At 37.4% G+C, this 17,942-nt stretch overlaps 1 protein-coding gene across 2 annotated transcripts in view; it reads right to left on the bottom strand.

The window, feature by feature from the left end:
* ERP44 (endoplasmic reticulum protein 44) overlaps positions 1 to 17,942 on the bottom strand; it is a 51,996-nt gene that overhangs the window by 18,109 nt on the left and 15,945 nt on the right. For both annotated transcript variants that reach the window (XM_017813217.1, XM_017813216.1), the window contains 4 exons: positions 14,218 to 14,290; positions 12,361 to 12,400; positions 10,007 to 10,122; positions 26 to 210 (listed from right to left, as the gene is read on the bottom strand). In XM_017813217.1, the coding sequence (XP_017668706.1) occupies positions 26 to 210; positions 10,007 to 10,122; positions 12,361 to 12,400; positions 14,218 to 14,290 (414 nt within the window). The remainder of the gene's footprint in view (positions 1 to 25; positions 211 to 10,006; positions 10,123 to 12,360; positions 12,401 to 14,217; positions 14,291 to 17,942) is intronic.

Consider the following 17,942-nt stretch of genomic DNA (forward strand, 5'->3'; position numbering starts at 1 on the left):
GAAGGAGTAAAATTGAAATACTTACATCAAGAGAACTAATTTCTTCCAAATCCTGGACCTCCCGAATGGGGTTACTCTTCTGCTGCCTGATGTAATCTGCTATTGCTGTCACAGATCTCTGGCCCCTGTATTCCCTCTTCATCATCATGCCATTCCGGAAGAGTTTCAGAGTCGGGTATTTGCTTATCCTGTACCTCTGAGCTATATCAGCTAAAAAGAAATTAAGAAAATAAAACCAAAGCCCTACAAATACAGAAATACACTGAACATGCTGTCTTATACATGTGTATGTCTGCATCTCTGAACCAGTAGTTCCACATCTTTAAACAAGAACAGAACACCACTGAAAAGAAAACCCAAATCAAGAAACAAGCACTACCACTGGGCAGAGAACAGATGGTAGCCACATTATTTCTCACATGTACTGATCTTTGCAAAGAAAAAAATTACCAAAATTGGGCTAAGTAAAGAGTCGACTTGGGCAGGCATACTCATTTAGTGCACTTCCTACGAACAACTAGGAAAACCAATTTAAGAGCATACCAAGAACATCAGAATCTTAAAAAGCTTGCCACATCTCAGTTAATTAACCCACTTGAGAAACTTTTAACAAAATAAATCATCCCCTATTTTTCTTTAAACTCATTATGATTTTCATCTCAATTGCAGTGCTGGAAAAAAAACTGTCACATCTAAAATTTTAGAGAATGTGAACCCTGTGCAAAGTATTTCTTGAAGCCTACAAAGGCCAGAAGACTGCTGTTACAGTTCCGAGCTGTTCAAGTTTTGAACAAACACAAAATTTCAGGTTACTAAATTAAGGCAAACACCTCTCTGGTCAACCAGTGTCAGCATTCCCTTCAAGACAGATCTTCATTCAAATCTATACACGGAGCCCAACTTTCTTCTAGACTTGAACCACACATAGCTTCACACAACAAAGTAATGTGTATTTGCATTCCTCTAGCATAAGAGCACCAGCTCTTTTCCCCTATGTATAACATGTCAGTTATTTAAGTTATTTATTCACAAGACTTACAAATGTAAAAGAATAAAAAACAGAAAGAGGTTTTACAGGAAAATTAGAAGAGCGGCAAAGAAGAACGGTGAGCAGAAGCAATAAAGCCCAGTTTCCCACACGTGTCCGTCCTGTGCCCCTCATCTTCAACCACCACAACAACACGGTTCTTCACCACACCCCACCAGAGCACTAGTGCCACATTTGTCCCTCTTCCACTTTGCTAAATCACTGGGACACAGCAAACTGCAATAGGTGCTGCAGCTAGCTCCCAGCTGGGCATGGACAGGGAACCCTACACAAAACCAGCAAGTGGTTCATGGTACATCGAGCAGGATCCAGCAGCCTTGAGTTTTTACAGCAACCTTTGCTACAGTGCAGAAGTTGGTTTTGTGCATCTCCAGTATCCAGCAACTGCTTTAATCGAACTTTGTAAGTACTCATATCTTCGAATGCTCTTCCCTCTTTCAGATGTGGCTGAAGTTCAGCAAAAAGCTTGAAGTTTTTACAAGGAAGAACTGAAGAAACAAGGTAACCAGATACACATTGGGTTCTCAGGAAAACAAGACTGAAAACAAACAATAGAGACAAAGCCTGTAAAGCCAGGTAGATTTCCACAAGCACTTTCCCATTGCTTTTTCTTTGTTGTCCCTTGGAAATAAACCTAGAAATAAATAAAATCTCACAGCCCCTGTGAAAACCACATGTCCTCTATTACAGACTGGGATGCATTTTACCTAAACCTCTGTTCCTAAACCCAATTAAATCCCCACATATGAGCAGTCTGTCCACTTTTCCGAGCTGCTTAATCCTTAGAGGTGACTCATTCAAGTCAGCCACAGCGACCACACTTCCCCTTCTCCCTTTCTCTCTCAAGAAAGGAGATGGTGAACTTCAACAGGCCAGTTTATTCAGTGGAGACAAAGAAATTTCATTCAGTCAACAGAGAGGAAGGCAATGAAAACGTGGGCTGCGTGCATGTTCTCTTACTTTTCACAGACTCCTCAAGAAGTCACAGGATACACTTCAGGTGACTTGGATTAGCCCACAGCAGGAAAGCAACCAAATGAGGGACCATCAGCATACCTGGCACAGTACTAAATTATGTGAAAACTAATCCTTTCTGACCCTCTTTCTCAGTTACATATTTATCACAAGCAGATTTGCTTTCTATCCTAATCTTACTCTTTTTTTAAAGAGAACAGAGATAGAAGTCTGAATTCCCTCCTACCTGGAGAACTCTCAGTGAAACCATCAGCAGCTGCAATTGCTGCTAGAAAACTACTTATCCTACTTGCAGCTTTAGTTACTGAAAACAATCTTTGTACAAGTTGCACGACTTAGACAAATCTGAGAACTGAAAACAAATTGTGCACAGCAAAGGAGTAAGTGTTCTTTAACATCCCACAAAACAGTAAACTTAAAAGCTTCACCACCTAAAAAGCTAAAGAAAGCTTTGCATCACTACTAAATAACACAGAATTCAGCCTATCAATTTTGACTAAGAGAAAGAAAGGCCTTGAACCTGTTTCCTAAATACCCCAGAAGTGCATTTCTGAATGCACTAATTACAGTTAAAATTAAGGGTAAAATATTTTATGTCCTCAATTTAGAGTACTTTTATTTCGAATTAATACAAATTTCTCATGGGAAGATGCCAATATATTCAGCATTAATGAGTATTAGATCAATAATCTTTTCTTCCTTTAGATTCCACCACTTTTTATTTAAAGTATCTAAGAGCCGCCTGCAAGAAGCTGACAAATATAGCTGGGGAGGAATCACTCCATATTTGCTTGGTGGAAGACAAACATCATCTGCAAACCAGGCATTTGCTGCCCTTCTCTGCTGATTAGAAGGACCTTTGGTCTGACAGTACATCAGTCGATCAAAACTTGATCAGAGTCTGATAAGGGACAAGAAGCACTACATGTCAGGGTTTCGCAGGAACACGTTGAGATTACAGACCAGCACCGTTACAGATCTGCACAGCAAGAGAGCACCAAAAATGATGCTTTTCTGTTTCACAACATGGACTTTTGCTTCAGGTTATTTCAACAGTTATAGGAGGATTGCAAGGGTTGCAGAATGGGCATTCAGGGGATCAGGAACATTCTCCAAGATGGAGATTGCAGTCCCTAGGGATGTGGATCTTCATCAAGGGCCGAAGTTGCATAAAAAATGTAATGGTAATAAAATGCCCACTGTCAAAACTGAATTCAAACATTATTTCATAAGTCAGAACTTGAATGATCTTTACAAATTACATTGAGATTCCATGAATGCTGGTATTTGAACTAACACAGAGAAATGACACTCCTACACAAGTAAGTATTTGAAAACCATCTTTTTACAAAATATAAAATGCAAGTACACGAAAAATTGTTTGAATTAATTCAAAAGTCAAATAGAGTAAACCTTAAATGCTTCATTAAGCTCTGGCATTTGATACAGGTAGAGTTAGCATAAGCAGAGCAACTACAAAATTATATTCCTTTTAAAATTGGAAATACACAATGCAAATACATGGAATATTGTTTGAACTCATTCACAGATTGCATTAGTTATAGTAAATCCTAAATTAAATTTAAAAATATTTCCAGACATTCCCACTGCCCATTTTTTCATGAGAAGAGATATTTGAAACAGATAAGGGCAATCTCCCTAAAAACAAAAAAATCCCTCTCCCAGCTACGACTTTATGACTTTTTATTTTCTTCAGGTGCTAAGGTACCTAAAAGGAGCAAATCTTGTGTTTGTACTTTTCTGAATTAATCATTAAATCACAAGTCTAGTGCCTGTGCTACCAGAATGGTTTCCCATTAGTTATGACAGGAAGCTACTGACATGCTTGATCATTTTTTCTTCTACAAATCAGAAATTTCAAGCACAGCAATGACTGTATTCAGATTGTTCTCTCCTCCCCATTTTCCATGTGTAACTGCTGACATGCAATAATTTCTACACCACCCAGGCTTTTTTCCCACTATTTAGTCTAGCACACTCCAACAGCAATGTCTTACAGTTGCTCATTTCTCTTCACAGATGCACTGTTTTGATACTTCTCCCGAGCAAAGCCGATTCTTACAACAGGTAAGAGACAGCAGCTTTTATTGTTCTTTTGAAAGAAACTTTTACATGAAACCTGACATTTTCACTCATGTTTTCTAAGACAATCTTGCACATATCTGAGCAAGACCCTCTAAGAAAACATGCTTTCTGAGCTATCATTTGTAATCCATATCTTTAGCATGTCTCTTGTACTGTTCAGTCATTTCTCCATTGTCTGAGCATTGTGTGCTCCTCTACTCAAAGGAATGCCAAACCCCATTTTTGGGGACTGTCAGGCTTTGCACACGGTGTGTACACACATCACCCAAGCTACAGCTTTAAGCAAGCACACAGCCAGTGACTTGTTTCCTCGAATGCTTCAGACTCCATTGTTCTAAGTTAACACCACAACACGCTGTCCAAAGTTCAGCTAGTATATCAGACTACATCTATATCTCAATTCCATTGCAACCCAACAGTGAAGAATATGTTGAAGAACTACACCAAGACACTATATTGAAGAAGGCTCTCATCCACAATGCACCTAAGAAGTCCATTGAAGGACTGGCAATATTTACAAAGTGTCAGGGTATCACCCCACCATTAACTCAGTACACTGTTTTAATCTTTCGGGGTCATAATTCATACCACTACCAAACAAATAGTTAGATTTTAAGTCTACAGGGCTGGGTCCCAAAAAACATGTCCACTAAGATTTGAACAATACCGATAATTATCCTAAATGCCCACCTCATAATGTAAGGCACCACCTGAAGAATTCACATGTTGAACAGAGGACCACAACAGCCTGAAAAGTTATCTGGAAGAAAATCAAAGTTTCAAAACTCAAACCCTGTAAAAATAACTTTTGAAAATATTTGGTGTCTCTTTTTCTAAGGGGGAGGTGGAGATGTGTGGAGGTGACTTCATGTTGTTTAAGGAAGAGCTAGCACAGACTCAAGCTACTGCATTTCCTGACTTTGGTTATACATGATGGTTATAGGAGTTGCACAGGTGCATATATGGAGAGCTTGAATTTACTGGATCTAACACTATTCTTTTTGTGTGTGTCAAATCATCCTAAGTCTTTCTCACCCTTCTGCAACACCTTCCATCTCAAAACTAACAAATTCCTTCAGCTGTATATTTGAAGCTGGGACTATCAAATGAGTATTCTAGTTGCTCACTTGAAATCAATCAACATCTTTTGAAGTCCCTCAGGGTACTTGCCAGGACACACTACAGATGAGAAATGAAATCTTTGATAGGTACTTTTTACTTACTATTCCACAACCATTTTTCTCTCAAGTTCACTTAAAAGGCCTACATTCACCTTATTTTTAAGCATTCCATAATACACCATTAATTATCTCCAGTTAAACTAGTCCTCTCATGACACTTGCACAGAAGTCATAAGACCTGAGAATAAGCACAGGAAGTAGAATTAGAAAAGAACTTGGGAAACCATCTAAACTAGGCATCCTACTCCAATGACTGTGATACTGGTGACCTGTATCACTTGTTATGATGGACCAAAACAGGTACAAGAAAAACAATCAATGCTGTATATCAAACTCAGGTAACAGACCTAGACCACCTTCTGCTGCAAAGGAGCATTCACAACAGCCATGCTTGCTCTTAGCAGGGCCTCATCAGAAGGCATCCCATGACCTTTTCTGACAAGCTAAAAAAAGGCCTTCCTGAGGAGTGCCATCACAACCACTCCAAATCACTTCCACTTTTTATTTTATCCAAAGATAACTCTTTCAGACTGATTTTTTTTCCCCAAGCAAAGTGACAGGAACACAATGAAATCCTCGGCTTAGAGGATGTTTAGAGTTTCATTTACAGTTCATTTATGAACTTCCAAATTTGTTAACCTACTGAGTTATTTTGCTTACCAAAGGCACAGTACCAATACAGTCTAATCTGTGAAGACTAACATTAGCACACATTGCAGGGACAGCTAGATCCACAGAGATCAGCAGCTCACAGCAGTGGATGAAAATACCACTCATGGACACATTTTGAATGGAAGAACAACAGTTCCCTAAACAGTCTGTCTAGCAAAGCACCTCTTTACATCTGGTTGGTGAGAATTTGTTTTCTGTTTGGAGGCACAAAGATTTATTCAAACTAGCTATTATTTTTCCTTTAACTCAGAAACCAAAGGAAATAATGCTGCAATAGAATTAAACAGCCTATATATACACACACACACACACTTTAACTTACAAGAATTCTGTACCACAGCTCCTAATGTGAATTCAGAGAAACTGTCCAAAATATAAACTCTCCTCCAGAAACATGAGCTCTATATTGCAACATTCACTCACAAAGAACAGAAACGAGTGAGTTTCCAACATCACTGCTTAACACAAAGGATAAAAAACCCCACAAGCGAGGAAAAAAATACAAAAAACACCAACCAATCAAAAAAACCCAAAACCAAAAACACCAACCAAAATCCTCCTATAATAACATATATGCAGAAAGATCTGTAATTTTATATGGAAGATCACTTTTATTACTTATTATAGTTAGAAGAGAAGTGCATAATTTTTAAGGTAAGTGAATTACTAAATTGAACATACCTAAACCAACAAAGACTTTAAGAGCACACAATGTCATGGAACTTAGACAGTTTTAAGTTATAAAGGGATAAGGTCTTGGAAACTAAAGTACCTGCTTCAATTACCTGTTTCATTGGATTACCTTTAGTGTATGTTCCACACCACGTTAAAAACAGCCTGATGTCTTAACTTACACATTTCAGTTATAGTTATTTTCTACCATATTATAAACTGGTATAAAACATAACACATACAGAAGCTTAATATAGTGTTAATATTTATAATTTGTATTCAATCTCATGGGGCCTAGCACCTTCCAGAAAAACATCTTTATATGGCTATAAAAGCAGATAGAATGATGGTTTTGTCATTAAGCATCAAACATTTGGTAGTGCATCAATAATTCTCTTTAATTTGCTTTACCCTCAGAAGCTGGTGTGAGCTGCTGGGCTCCACAGTGTGCTTCAATAATAGTACATTAAATGGAAAGTATCTATGCCTGGCTGACCATTCTGAAAGCTGTTTTTGAGTGGCCTGAAATCAGCTATTTCGATTCCCTACAGTGTCTTGGCCTCAAAAAGAAACAGATCATTTGTAATGCAAATAATCCACCATCTCTAGAACATCACTCTAATAGTGAACTACTAGTGGTATGAAACCTGCGGGCATAACAAAACCCCAAAATATTGACATAAACCTTCTAGTATTGCTAAAATATATAAACACATACAAAAATATAAAGCTTAGGGAAAAAAAACCCAAATCACTAACAATCTTGACTCCAACATTCAGTAAAATACTACAGCAGGCCCAAGCTGGATAATACGGTAACATTCACTCTCTTAATAGAAAGCTGCATACACTAAAATCAAAGTGAAAATACTTAAAACTTTAGGACATACCCAATAACTGTGTGTCATGAAATGTACCATTGTTTACAACCCAGCAAATAAATACTAGAAACTAGGAATGACATACAGCGTTGCTATTTTAATTCAAAAAGGGAATGTAAATTGCCTGTCATTAAAGGATTTTATTTTTACTTCTCACATTTTACAGCTTCTGCAGCAGAAGAAACCACTTCTTACAGTAAAAACAGAAAGGGCAGATACAGAGAATTTATGGTATTCCAGCAAAAAAAAAGAAAGACCAAAACTCCTGGCTGCCTCCTACTACTTAGCCCACTACACCTACTCCCAGGGAAAGGAAGACAATTTCTGCTGTAGTGTCTCCTCCTCCAGCTAGGCCTTAGCTCTCCATAACGAGCTCCGATGAGCTTAATTCAATGAGCATATGAGAAGATTACGCAACAAGTTCCTTAAGCGTTTCAAACACCTGGAGGGGAAAAAAAAAGTTTTCTTATCTACATAACTGCTAAGACAAGACTCGATGATCCTTGTAGGTCCCTTCCAACTCAGCATATTCTGCAATTCTGTGATCTCATGGCTAAACACTGGGCATCCGGCAGCCCAAAGACTCTCTGAGTTACTCAAGCAACTAAAGCTACAGCAAACAAAAATAAGGACTTCAGCAGTTATTATAAATCTTAACAAAAACACAGGCTGCTAAAATGCTTGCTGTAACTGCATTATTTTTTACCATTGTAAAGAACAGGGGCAGATTATTTATGCAGATCCTGCAGCAGATATCAGAGCAAAGACAGACAAAAAGCTCTGTAAGAAAACTCCACCAAAGACCACATATCAGGCTTTGCCTTCAATATATTCCCCCAGAGGATTTCATTGCCTTACTTGAAAACTGACTTTTAAGGATGGCAAATCTGAATACTTAATGCTATGCTTTTGGTTAAGATCTCCCAAGCATACACCACATAGACGGTGGGTGACTGGAAGCAGCAGAGAACACCAAGTGTGAAAAATAAAGAAGCTAAAAGTGTAGTTAAGTATTTGAGATCTGGGAGATCTCAATTTTGAGATCAGGTCAAAAAAATGGAAAAAAACCTCAAACAAACAACCCCACTCCCCTATAAAAACTACAAAACAAATAAAAAAGCCCCCACCAACCCCCAAAACCTCCATGATTCTAGAAAAGGCTGTTCAGAAAGGAGATAGAAAAACACTCATTTAACACACACAACACTATAATGACAAAGAAAAAAATACTATTAGACTCATAAGTCAAGGAAACTAAAGCATATCTTGTGAAGTACATCAAGTACAGCTACGCCACTCCATTCTGCTGCTGCTCTGGAAATGCTCCAGGCAGTTCCAGAAGTGCACTGTTCCACACTGCATTCAAGGCACTAGACCTGTTCAGAGGAGGAGATTCTGCAATCCTCTGTTTAATAAGCTGCTCTTCAAGAACACCTGTGTTAAAAATTTTGTATCAGTTCCTCAACACATCCCAACCATTACAATGTAGGAAGGCAGCTGAAAGCTTCAAGGCTCCTCACATACCTTGGTGAATACTGCTGTGCCTCTTTTCCAGCTGAGGCTATAAGGAGGGTCCTACATCCAAGTGAGCCACAGATTTATAAACCCCAGAGGCATTTAAGTTTCTGGTGGTTATGAATTGGTCTTACTGATCTTTGGGAAGTGATCTTTTTTGGCCACTCCTGACAGTTTGAAGAATCAATTTATTTTACATGTTAGATACTGAGTTGATACTGTTTGTTCCCTTAGAAGTTTGTTTTGATTTTTTTTATACTTGAAATCTCTTTCAAGATCACAAAGCTCTTAATTGCTGAGCAACTATGTGCGTGTATACAAAATAGAGCACAAAATAGTGCCATTGGAAGATGTTCAAGTGGACTTACTGACTTTTAAATCTGCAAGTAAGAACCAAGACACAAGAGAGAAAAATCCTTTCCAACATCAAAAAGTTCAATTGTCTAAATGGGAAAGACAAATGTAAACCAAAGCAGCTATTTTGCATAGCTATGCAATTGACATTTTTATCCTGTCCCATAAGGTTCTCTCTTCAGAGTTTTTGTAACAGAGCACTAAACCACAACTATTAGGCCAACAGTAAGTCTCAGGAACATGTGTTTCTGTCCATGGGAAAAGCCCAAATTGGCAACCATTTGCTGGCATGTGTACTAACAGCAAAGCAAAGCCCTGATCCCTGCCTGGCTCTGTGAAAGGCAACTCACAGCTCACCAAGACTCCAAGGCAGAAGGAAGACCCGAGCAGAGCATATTTATGGATGCAATGAGAAAGCAACACTGGAAATTGCCCTGACAAATATGGAAGAAGAGGTTCACTGATGTAACAAAAACAGCTCTGGGCCAAATGATGGGGCAGGTACAACTACACTTTAGATTGCTATACAGTATACTCTTCAATACAATTAGTAACTTAGTAGCAGGTTAGCATAGGAAAAACCTAAATCATTATTTACTTACAATGCTGATCACAGTCTACTCTAGCAAACACCACTTGATTCTTATCTGGATACTCTTCCTTAATTACGTTAGAAGCTTCCTCAAAAATAGGATGCAGCATTTGGCTGAAGCGGCACCTGTAAATAGAACAGAAAATCATAACTTTGAAATACTAATTTGAAATATTTTGATGACTAATGGAATATTTCAATCTTTGAAGGAAAAAGAAAAAAAAGAAAGAAGAGTTACTGAAAAAAATCACATCTACCTCTAACAATTCCAGTAAATGTCTGGATAAAAATAGATTCAAAAGTAACTTGAATAATTCGGGTGCCGAAAAAAGTAATTCTAAATGAATACAGAGTTCAAGATATGCTTCCCTGCTTTATCTGCTTAGAAACACCATTAATCAATTATAAGCCTTTATGAAATATATTCTATTCAGAAAGTATATTGTTCATTTTTTTCCTGCCTGAATTAGCCTTGGGAAAGTAATTATAAAAATGCAGTAAAGGAAGATACTTAAGACTGTTGAGTTTCAAATATTCACCATCACCTTCAGGAAGGTCAACAATAGAAGTTCTAAGTGTTGTGTATAATATTATCGTTCAAGTTCAGTAGAATTTGAGTAGACTGCTTTTTCAGCACTGAGAAAAAGAGAACCCTATGGGTCCCTTCTTTTAGTCATGTCAGACTTTGAAGCAAATTTTCTTTTTGCCCAGGCTGTAGGATTGTAAACATGCTTCAGTGGCTTTAGGGAGTTTAGGGGTTAACACTAATGCACAAGCCCATTTTTAATACATCAGTGAAATTATTTTATGATAATTTATAATAATTCTGTCCTTCTAAACTCATGAAAGAATTTCAAATTGAAGATGCATAATGGCACTGCAGAAGTTGTCAGAATGAGACCTCATGGAGCAGACTTGCAATAAACCAGCCTGCACTGAAGCCCATCTGAAACTTAACGGCATCAGGTTGGGGATGCCACTGTGCCTGACACAGAAAACTTCCAAGTGAAGAGGCAAGTTTTGCTCTCAAAATACAAACAGAGCTTAAGTCCATTCTGCAGAAAAACCTGACTCTGGGTAGCACAACTATATGCTACACATTTAAGTAGCATGTATATGTTACATATGGCTTCCCTGTCCCTCATTCTTCTCCACCCTTACAGCAGAGTACATGACTGAAACTCATCAGTTCTCATTCAAAAGTCAGGTACATCTCAGTCTGCTATGGTGAGAGGTTATTCCTGAATGCCTACACGTAATGATCGTAATTAAGGCTGTAACGTTCTAAAATTACAGCCTCCTATACCATGAATCAACTTGCAGGCATATACAAATCTTTAAATTCACAGTGCATCTATTCTACAGAGGATCTGATAACAGCGGGGGTTTGGAGAAGGAACTGTGCTAATAAGGTCCTAAAACAGGATACTTGTTACCTGGCTATATCAAATTTTAAAATATTTTTATCTTCTCTTTATGACAGAAGTATCAGAACATAGGTATTTAGCTACCTTTCTACAGTTTGTCATTTGCAAAATCCAAAAATCATTTTTGAATGGCAACGCAGACCTCAAATTTCAGTGTATTAAATTTACTCTCCATAGGTTTGCCTTCCCTGCTTATCTTTAAGAAAAGATAGCACTTTAGAAGTAGTCCATGATTCACCAAGTATCTGCAGATCACAAATTGAAAATTAAAAGTTTTATTTACAGATTTTAAAAGATAGCCTCTATAGGATAATTCTATACAAAACTGGTAAGAGATTAGGTGCAGTTTCTTACTTAACTAGTTACTTCGTTGCACTATCATTAAAAAGGAGACATTTCACAGGAGTACATTGCTTAAATTAATTCTAACAATGATTCAGGATGCAAGTTGGTTTTTTTTTAAATATAATTTCAAGTAAACAGTTCCTTCTAAGTATGTCATTCACAAGGTCTAACCAGTTCAGCCCCAAATTCCTTCGTTTTACAGTTGCTCAGATTTCGTCTCTCAATTATAATTTCTCTAGTTCTCCCCTTGCAAACTCTTTTGCAAGCTCTTACAAATGAGAAAATTACAAACTAGAAAAACAATTGATTTTTTGTGTCAAGTCTTTTTTTTCTAGCACAAACGTATGGGACCAACACAGAAGAAAATGGAGAGTCTAAATTATTCCAATTTTTTCTTCTGCTAGGAGTCCTAAACGAAACATAGGATGGAAGAACTGTAGAAGTGGAAGCAATCAGGACATAAACCCAGGAAAGAACTGGTTTGACAGCAACATACTACTATATTTTCAATTAGAAAACTATAGCCAAACATGACAGTTTTCAGTAGACAGAGTTTTAAAAAAAGAGTTTTTAGAAAAAAAATATAACTTACCAATCAGCATAAAAATTAACTAAAGCAACATCTGCATTGTCTGAGAGGAAAGAAAAAGAAAAAACCCAATGTCACATTGAGAGGCAACTTCTTAGTTCTTTTATCTGAGATTATAAAAATACGCACAAAAAACTATAAAAGCAAGTATTTCTACATTATTCAGCATATAGCTTAGTCTGATTGCTAGAAAACTGCTAGGATAAATCTTTTCTGAAATATAATCTATAACAAATGGAAGAGTGATGAAAGAGGCCTTCAGTCAAGTGTTCTATTGACTTTATCGATATATTAAAAATGTAAACTCTTAAAGTATTAAGACACAAAAGAAGGAATTAAGTGACACATGAAATAAAAAGCAATTCTGGATTTAAAATTAAGGTACTCACATTCAGAAATAGTACTTCAGTGTATCTCTTAAGCATTAGCTCTATTACTCCTAAGTGTTAAAAAACAGTTAAAAGCCGAAATCTCAACTCTTGGGGTTAGGAGATTGACCAACAGGCAGACTGCCTGCACAACTTACTCTGGTCAGTCCTTACCTGTCTTATTTTCTAAGAAGGATACTAAGGCAAAAGGTAGCAAAGAAATCTTCAGTCCCCCAAAAAACGAAAAATACTAAGAGACACTCAAAAAAAGTGCAATACCACAGGGACACATGTGATGAGGTAATGAAATAATGTTCTCACGCATTACTTTTCACATACCAAAAAAAAAAAAACAAAATACACCAAAAAAGGGTAAATCTCCTGCCTGAAAATAAACTATGATCTTTACACAATATAACAACTATGCTTTAAATTGATTTTTAGTAGTAGTAGTGGCCTAGACATTGAAAAAAATTGAAATACATTCTGAAACTATAGAGTATTGCTCACAGCTTTATAAAGCAGAAATGCTGACAAAGCAGAAAATTGACAAAGTTGCAGAGCAGTTACATGTGAAGATTAAGATGTTGAAAGCCTGGAGATGATACTATGCTGGTAAAGACACTTTTGTGAAGGCTGGGGAGCAGCACTACAGTTTTGATTAGAATTACAGTGTTAAGATTTTCATTATCGGCAAGGAATGCAAGTGGTTAACAGGTAATTAACAAGCACTGACAAGTTTAGGGTTACCTCCAAGACATAAAGTATTTATTGAAAGCAATCTGATACATTTTAAAAGTAGTTACACCTGGATATATTCCCTTTTATGAATAACATTTTATAAAGTGATTTTATATTTTCCACTGCATAGAAGGTACTTACAAACAGATCACATGCTACAAAGTACTCCTGTAACATTAGACAGATTATAGAAGAGACTTTAATAAAAGAGAATAAAGAGGGTTTTTTCCCTTGATGCATTTGAAACAACGTCAAAACTTTTTTCCTGCAAAGACTTGCAAAGGCAAATTGCATATTTTTCAAAGGAAAAGGTTTCAGACAAGGAATACACATCTGTTTAATTAGGGATCTCCTTTCTATGAGCCACCAGAATCAGCACAATGCTTAACCTGAGGAAAAGCACAGCTGAATAAGCAAGATACTTAAGGCCCATCACCATGGTTTTCAGTTGCTGCTGTTTTTTGGGGGGAACTTTTAAAATGCCCTCTGGACAGGTTTTGGTTATGTAATCAAGAATTCCCATCTGCAAACCTGATACCAGTTATTTTTCTTAAGACACTTCAAATTCTCCTTGCAAGATATTAGTTCAGACAGCTAATTTTGACCACAGGCATTTAATATTTCTAAGCCAATTGCAACTCATATATTCAAAGCTAGGGTATGCATATTCATTTAATAACACTCCAATATTCACACATATTCACACAATAACTGCAGACCTATAAAGAAAAAAATTATTCAAAGTACTTACTTAAAATGTCATCTATGTTTCCACTATCTAGACTTGTTATTTCACTTCTTGCTGGACTAAAAAGCCAAGACACCTAAAAAGAGAAAGTATATCAGTAACGTATGTAAAGTTTCAGCAATAATATAATAACTTATATATGATTCTTAAGAGTTCCAGTTCAAAAGCTGGCAAAGAACAGTAAAAGAACTGTAATTCAGTCCACGCATTTCAGATGACAGCAGTACTACAAATACACAAATAAACTACTTACAGATATAACATACTCTCACATTTAAAGCAAAATTAGCTATCTCTTAATATAATTCCCTATTATGTAGGCAGAAATGTTACAGGTAAATTTTGCACCTTTAAGAACAACATATTCATAAGTTCACCCCATTTTTGCCACCTAACAACCTCACACAGCCCAGAAGTGCGTGGGCTTGGAGTTGCACACTCAGTAATTGCCCCTGCCACTTACAGGGCTTGTCTGGCTAAAAAGTTCCACATTAAGTAAAGCCTCAGTTGCCTACAATTTTATTGATGCTTTAGGAAACAGTTTCAGTATATATAACTCAACTAGCTACAGTCTTATCTCCTGTATTTTTACTTGACACAGCTTCAGTCCCAGCATGCAGTAGTCATATCAGACTATAAAAATTGAGGTACCACATCAGCCAAATAATTCAATTACAAAGCAGCATATGTATTACTCTTAATGCAGCTTTCACAGCAATACAGTTTTATTGAAGAGCACTCTCATATTCACTGCAATAGGCCCAGTTATTTTTGTCTCAAAATATGGTGAGGGAAAAAGAAAAAAGATTTGCTGTTCTATCCTAGATGAAAGAGGTGAATTACAACTTATTTTTGTTTTGGAGAGATAAGCATGTACATTTTTGAGTGGAACAACACAGATTCTGGTCTGGGACATAAATGTTTCCATTCTGAGCAACCTGGTCAGAAAGTCATCACTTCTCTAAGCGGGGCCAAGGCTTGGACCAGATGCTCTGCTGTGATGCCTTCCAGCTTCTGTTTTCAATCGATGTATGGTTCCTCAGGTGACAGAGATAACAAGAAAGGAAAAGGAAGGTTTTCCATAGGGAACTGACAGGAAGGCACAGGTCAAGGAGTCAGGCAGAGACCACAGATCCCCAGTGACACCTGTGAGGAATTAACCCTCACACTGAGATGTGGCAGCACACAACATACACACTATCCATGTTCCTGGAGACTGTTTACTCGTTGCAGCTGCAAAGAAAATCTGCTTATGGCTAACGAGGCATAGCTGACAAAAGGCACCAAGGAAAAACATAGCTAGAAGTATAAAGACCATCCAAATAAAAACACATGAAGCAGCTGGATACAAGGAAACAATTATACAAGGATCTCTGTATTTATGGAAGAGCCTGAGACCTATCCTGAACCTGTGCTAGAACCATGACTACAAAGAGCAAGCCTCCAGGGTATGCCTGCTTTTGACACTGTTTACAATTTATCAAAAGACTCATGCAATGTCACACATCAAGCTTCCTAACAATTGTTGCGAGTGTATATCAAATATTTGCCTCAAAAAAAAAAAACAACAAACCAAACTGGATCTCCGACTTTCTTAAGATCAGCATCAAAAATGGTGAGAAACTTCTGCAGCAAGACACTGTCATTAGCTCTCAAACTATCACTGTAAATGGCACACAGGTGAGATCTGCAGCAATCATTTTCAATTCCTTCTCATTTGCGGATCACTATCCATTTCTCAGTGAAGACTGATTCTTTTGTATTTCCCATATACAGGCGCCCCTGGGTAGCATATACACTCCATCTCACACTACAGGCTGAAAAACACAGCAGCTGTTGCAACAAAAATATGTACCAGTGCTTCTCACTTGGTAACTGAACAAGATATTAATCTTAAATGCAAGTCTCAGATTTGTGGTGGAGTTTGCACAGTCTCGCTGTGGCACTTTAACAGCCTGCAACGAGCATCTGAACTGTGGCTTCAAGATGACTGGAGAGAAACAAAACTTATGGTTGAGCTGTGAGGTCCATAGATGAAACAGGCAGCGTAACAACTCAATTTACCAAAAAAAAAATCTGATTAAGCAAGCTGTGCAATGCACAAGTTGCAGCAGGCCAGTATTAGGGAAGTTCCTTTGAAGACACTGGCATTGCTGACTACTGAGCAGCAAAGAGGTAGGACTCTGCCTTCAGTCTTTGCAGGGGGAAGCTACACATATGGACCCAGATCCACATTGGCCAAATCATCCCTAGAGAGGTATTAGCTGATGGCAACCATCAGTGCAGACACCTCTACATCACCCCTGGGGTGGTTCATGGGATGACAACTTCCATGGTGTTGCTATGGGGAGGTGCTGGTAGTAGTAGTAATGTTTGTAGTGAAAAATGGGTCAAGTCAGCATGTGCATGAGGTGGCGCAGTTTATTTGTACCCACATGCTGTTTTATTGCAAATGTTAGGATAGACCTAACTTGTGCACAACTGAAGCAGTAGCTACAATTAAGAAAACCAGTTGGAATATTGCTCAAGGTAATAAAGGATAACTCAACATTAATTTTGTTGGTCATCATCTGATCCTCCCACAGGTGACTGCAAACTCAGTGTTCCAAGGCTTCAGCTGCCCTGCAAGGCCTCAAGAACCTCTAATCACCTTGAAGACCACAGAGTTACTTATCCTGCTTATAACCTTGAACAATGCTTTTTAACAGAGAAAATCCACACAAGCCTCTAGAAAGCAAGAACTTTTTAGCTGTTGCACACAGCTCTGCATCACTATTCACACTCAAAACGAATTTCCACAGTAGGTCTTGGTGAAACTATTTTCACAGGAGCTCAGCGTTTTGTGTTGTCTAAACACACCAAACAGGTAAGATATCAATTTCTTAAATCCACATGGCCTTTTCTAGAATAGCTTTCCAATAGCAACACAAATCTTATCTAATAGGATAAATTACAGATAAATTAAACACAACGTAGATAAGCACATTATTTGCAGTCGGGAACAGGCTACATTACTTAGCAGATACACTTAAACGGATCAGGAACTGTAGTCGCATTTGTAGATTGCTACAATACACTTAACTTGCAATGCAAATATTTAACTGCACCATGAAAGCACACCACGTACTAACCAATAAGATCCTCTGCTAGGCTGTGCTATGTGCAGAAAAAAGGAATCAAAACTATTACTTCTTTATAGCACAAAAAATGTGGTGCAAACTGCATGTTTCAATACATGTGTTTCATATATTGAAAGTGAAAAAGGAATTAAGCCATATATCTTATTGCCCTTTTATATTACAGTAGTGCAATAGGTCTGAGACTAAGAGCCTTCTTTCCCCAGAAGTTGCATAAAATCTGAGATAAGTGAAATACTTTTTCCACTAGAAGTATGAAAATTTCTGTTTGTCAAAGATATTCATAATCATGTTCTCAAATGTTTTATACTGACTAAATCATAGTGGGTGCCAAATTCTTCATAATAAGTTGATAGTCTCAGGGAAAGAAGCATTCCTTGAAGAAATGTCAATAAATATGCAAGACGCACTTCAGCAGAAGCTTTCATTAAGGTGTAATGCCTGTAAGGAAGAAAACACATCCTTTTGACCCAGTAATCTTGCTGTTCCATGAGATGCAAGAGGGTTTATGATATTACTAGTATTAATATTTAAGATGAAGAAATACAAACTCGTATTTAAATTGCTAAGAAGCTACACTGTTTTGAGAAT

Source organism: Lepidothrix coronata, unplaced genomic scaffold (assembly GCF_001604755.1).
Source record: "Lepidothrix coronata isolate B3197 unplaced genomic scaffold, Lepidothrix_coronata-1.0 Scaffold40, whole genome shotgun sequence".
Classification (NCBI taxonomy): domain Eukaryota; kingdom Metazoa; phylum Chordata; class Aves; order Passeriformes; family Pipridae; genus Lepidothrix; species Lepidothrix coronata.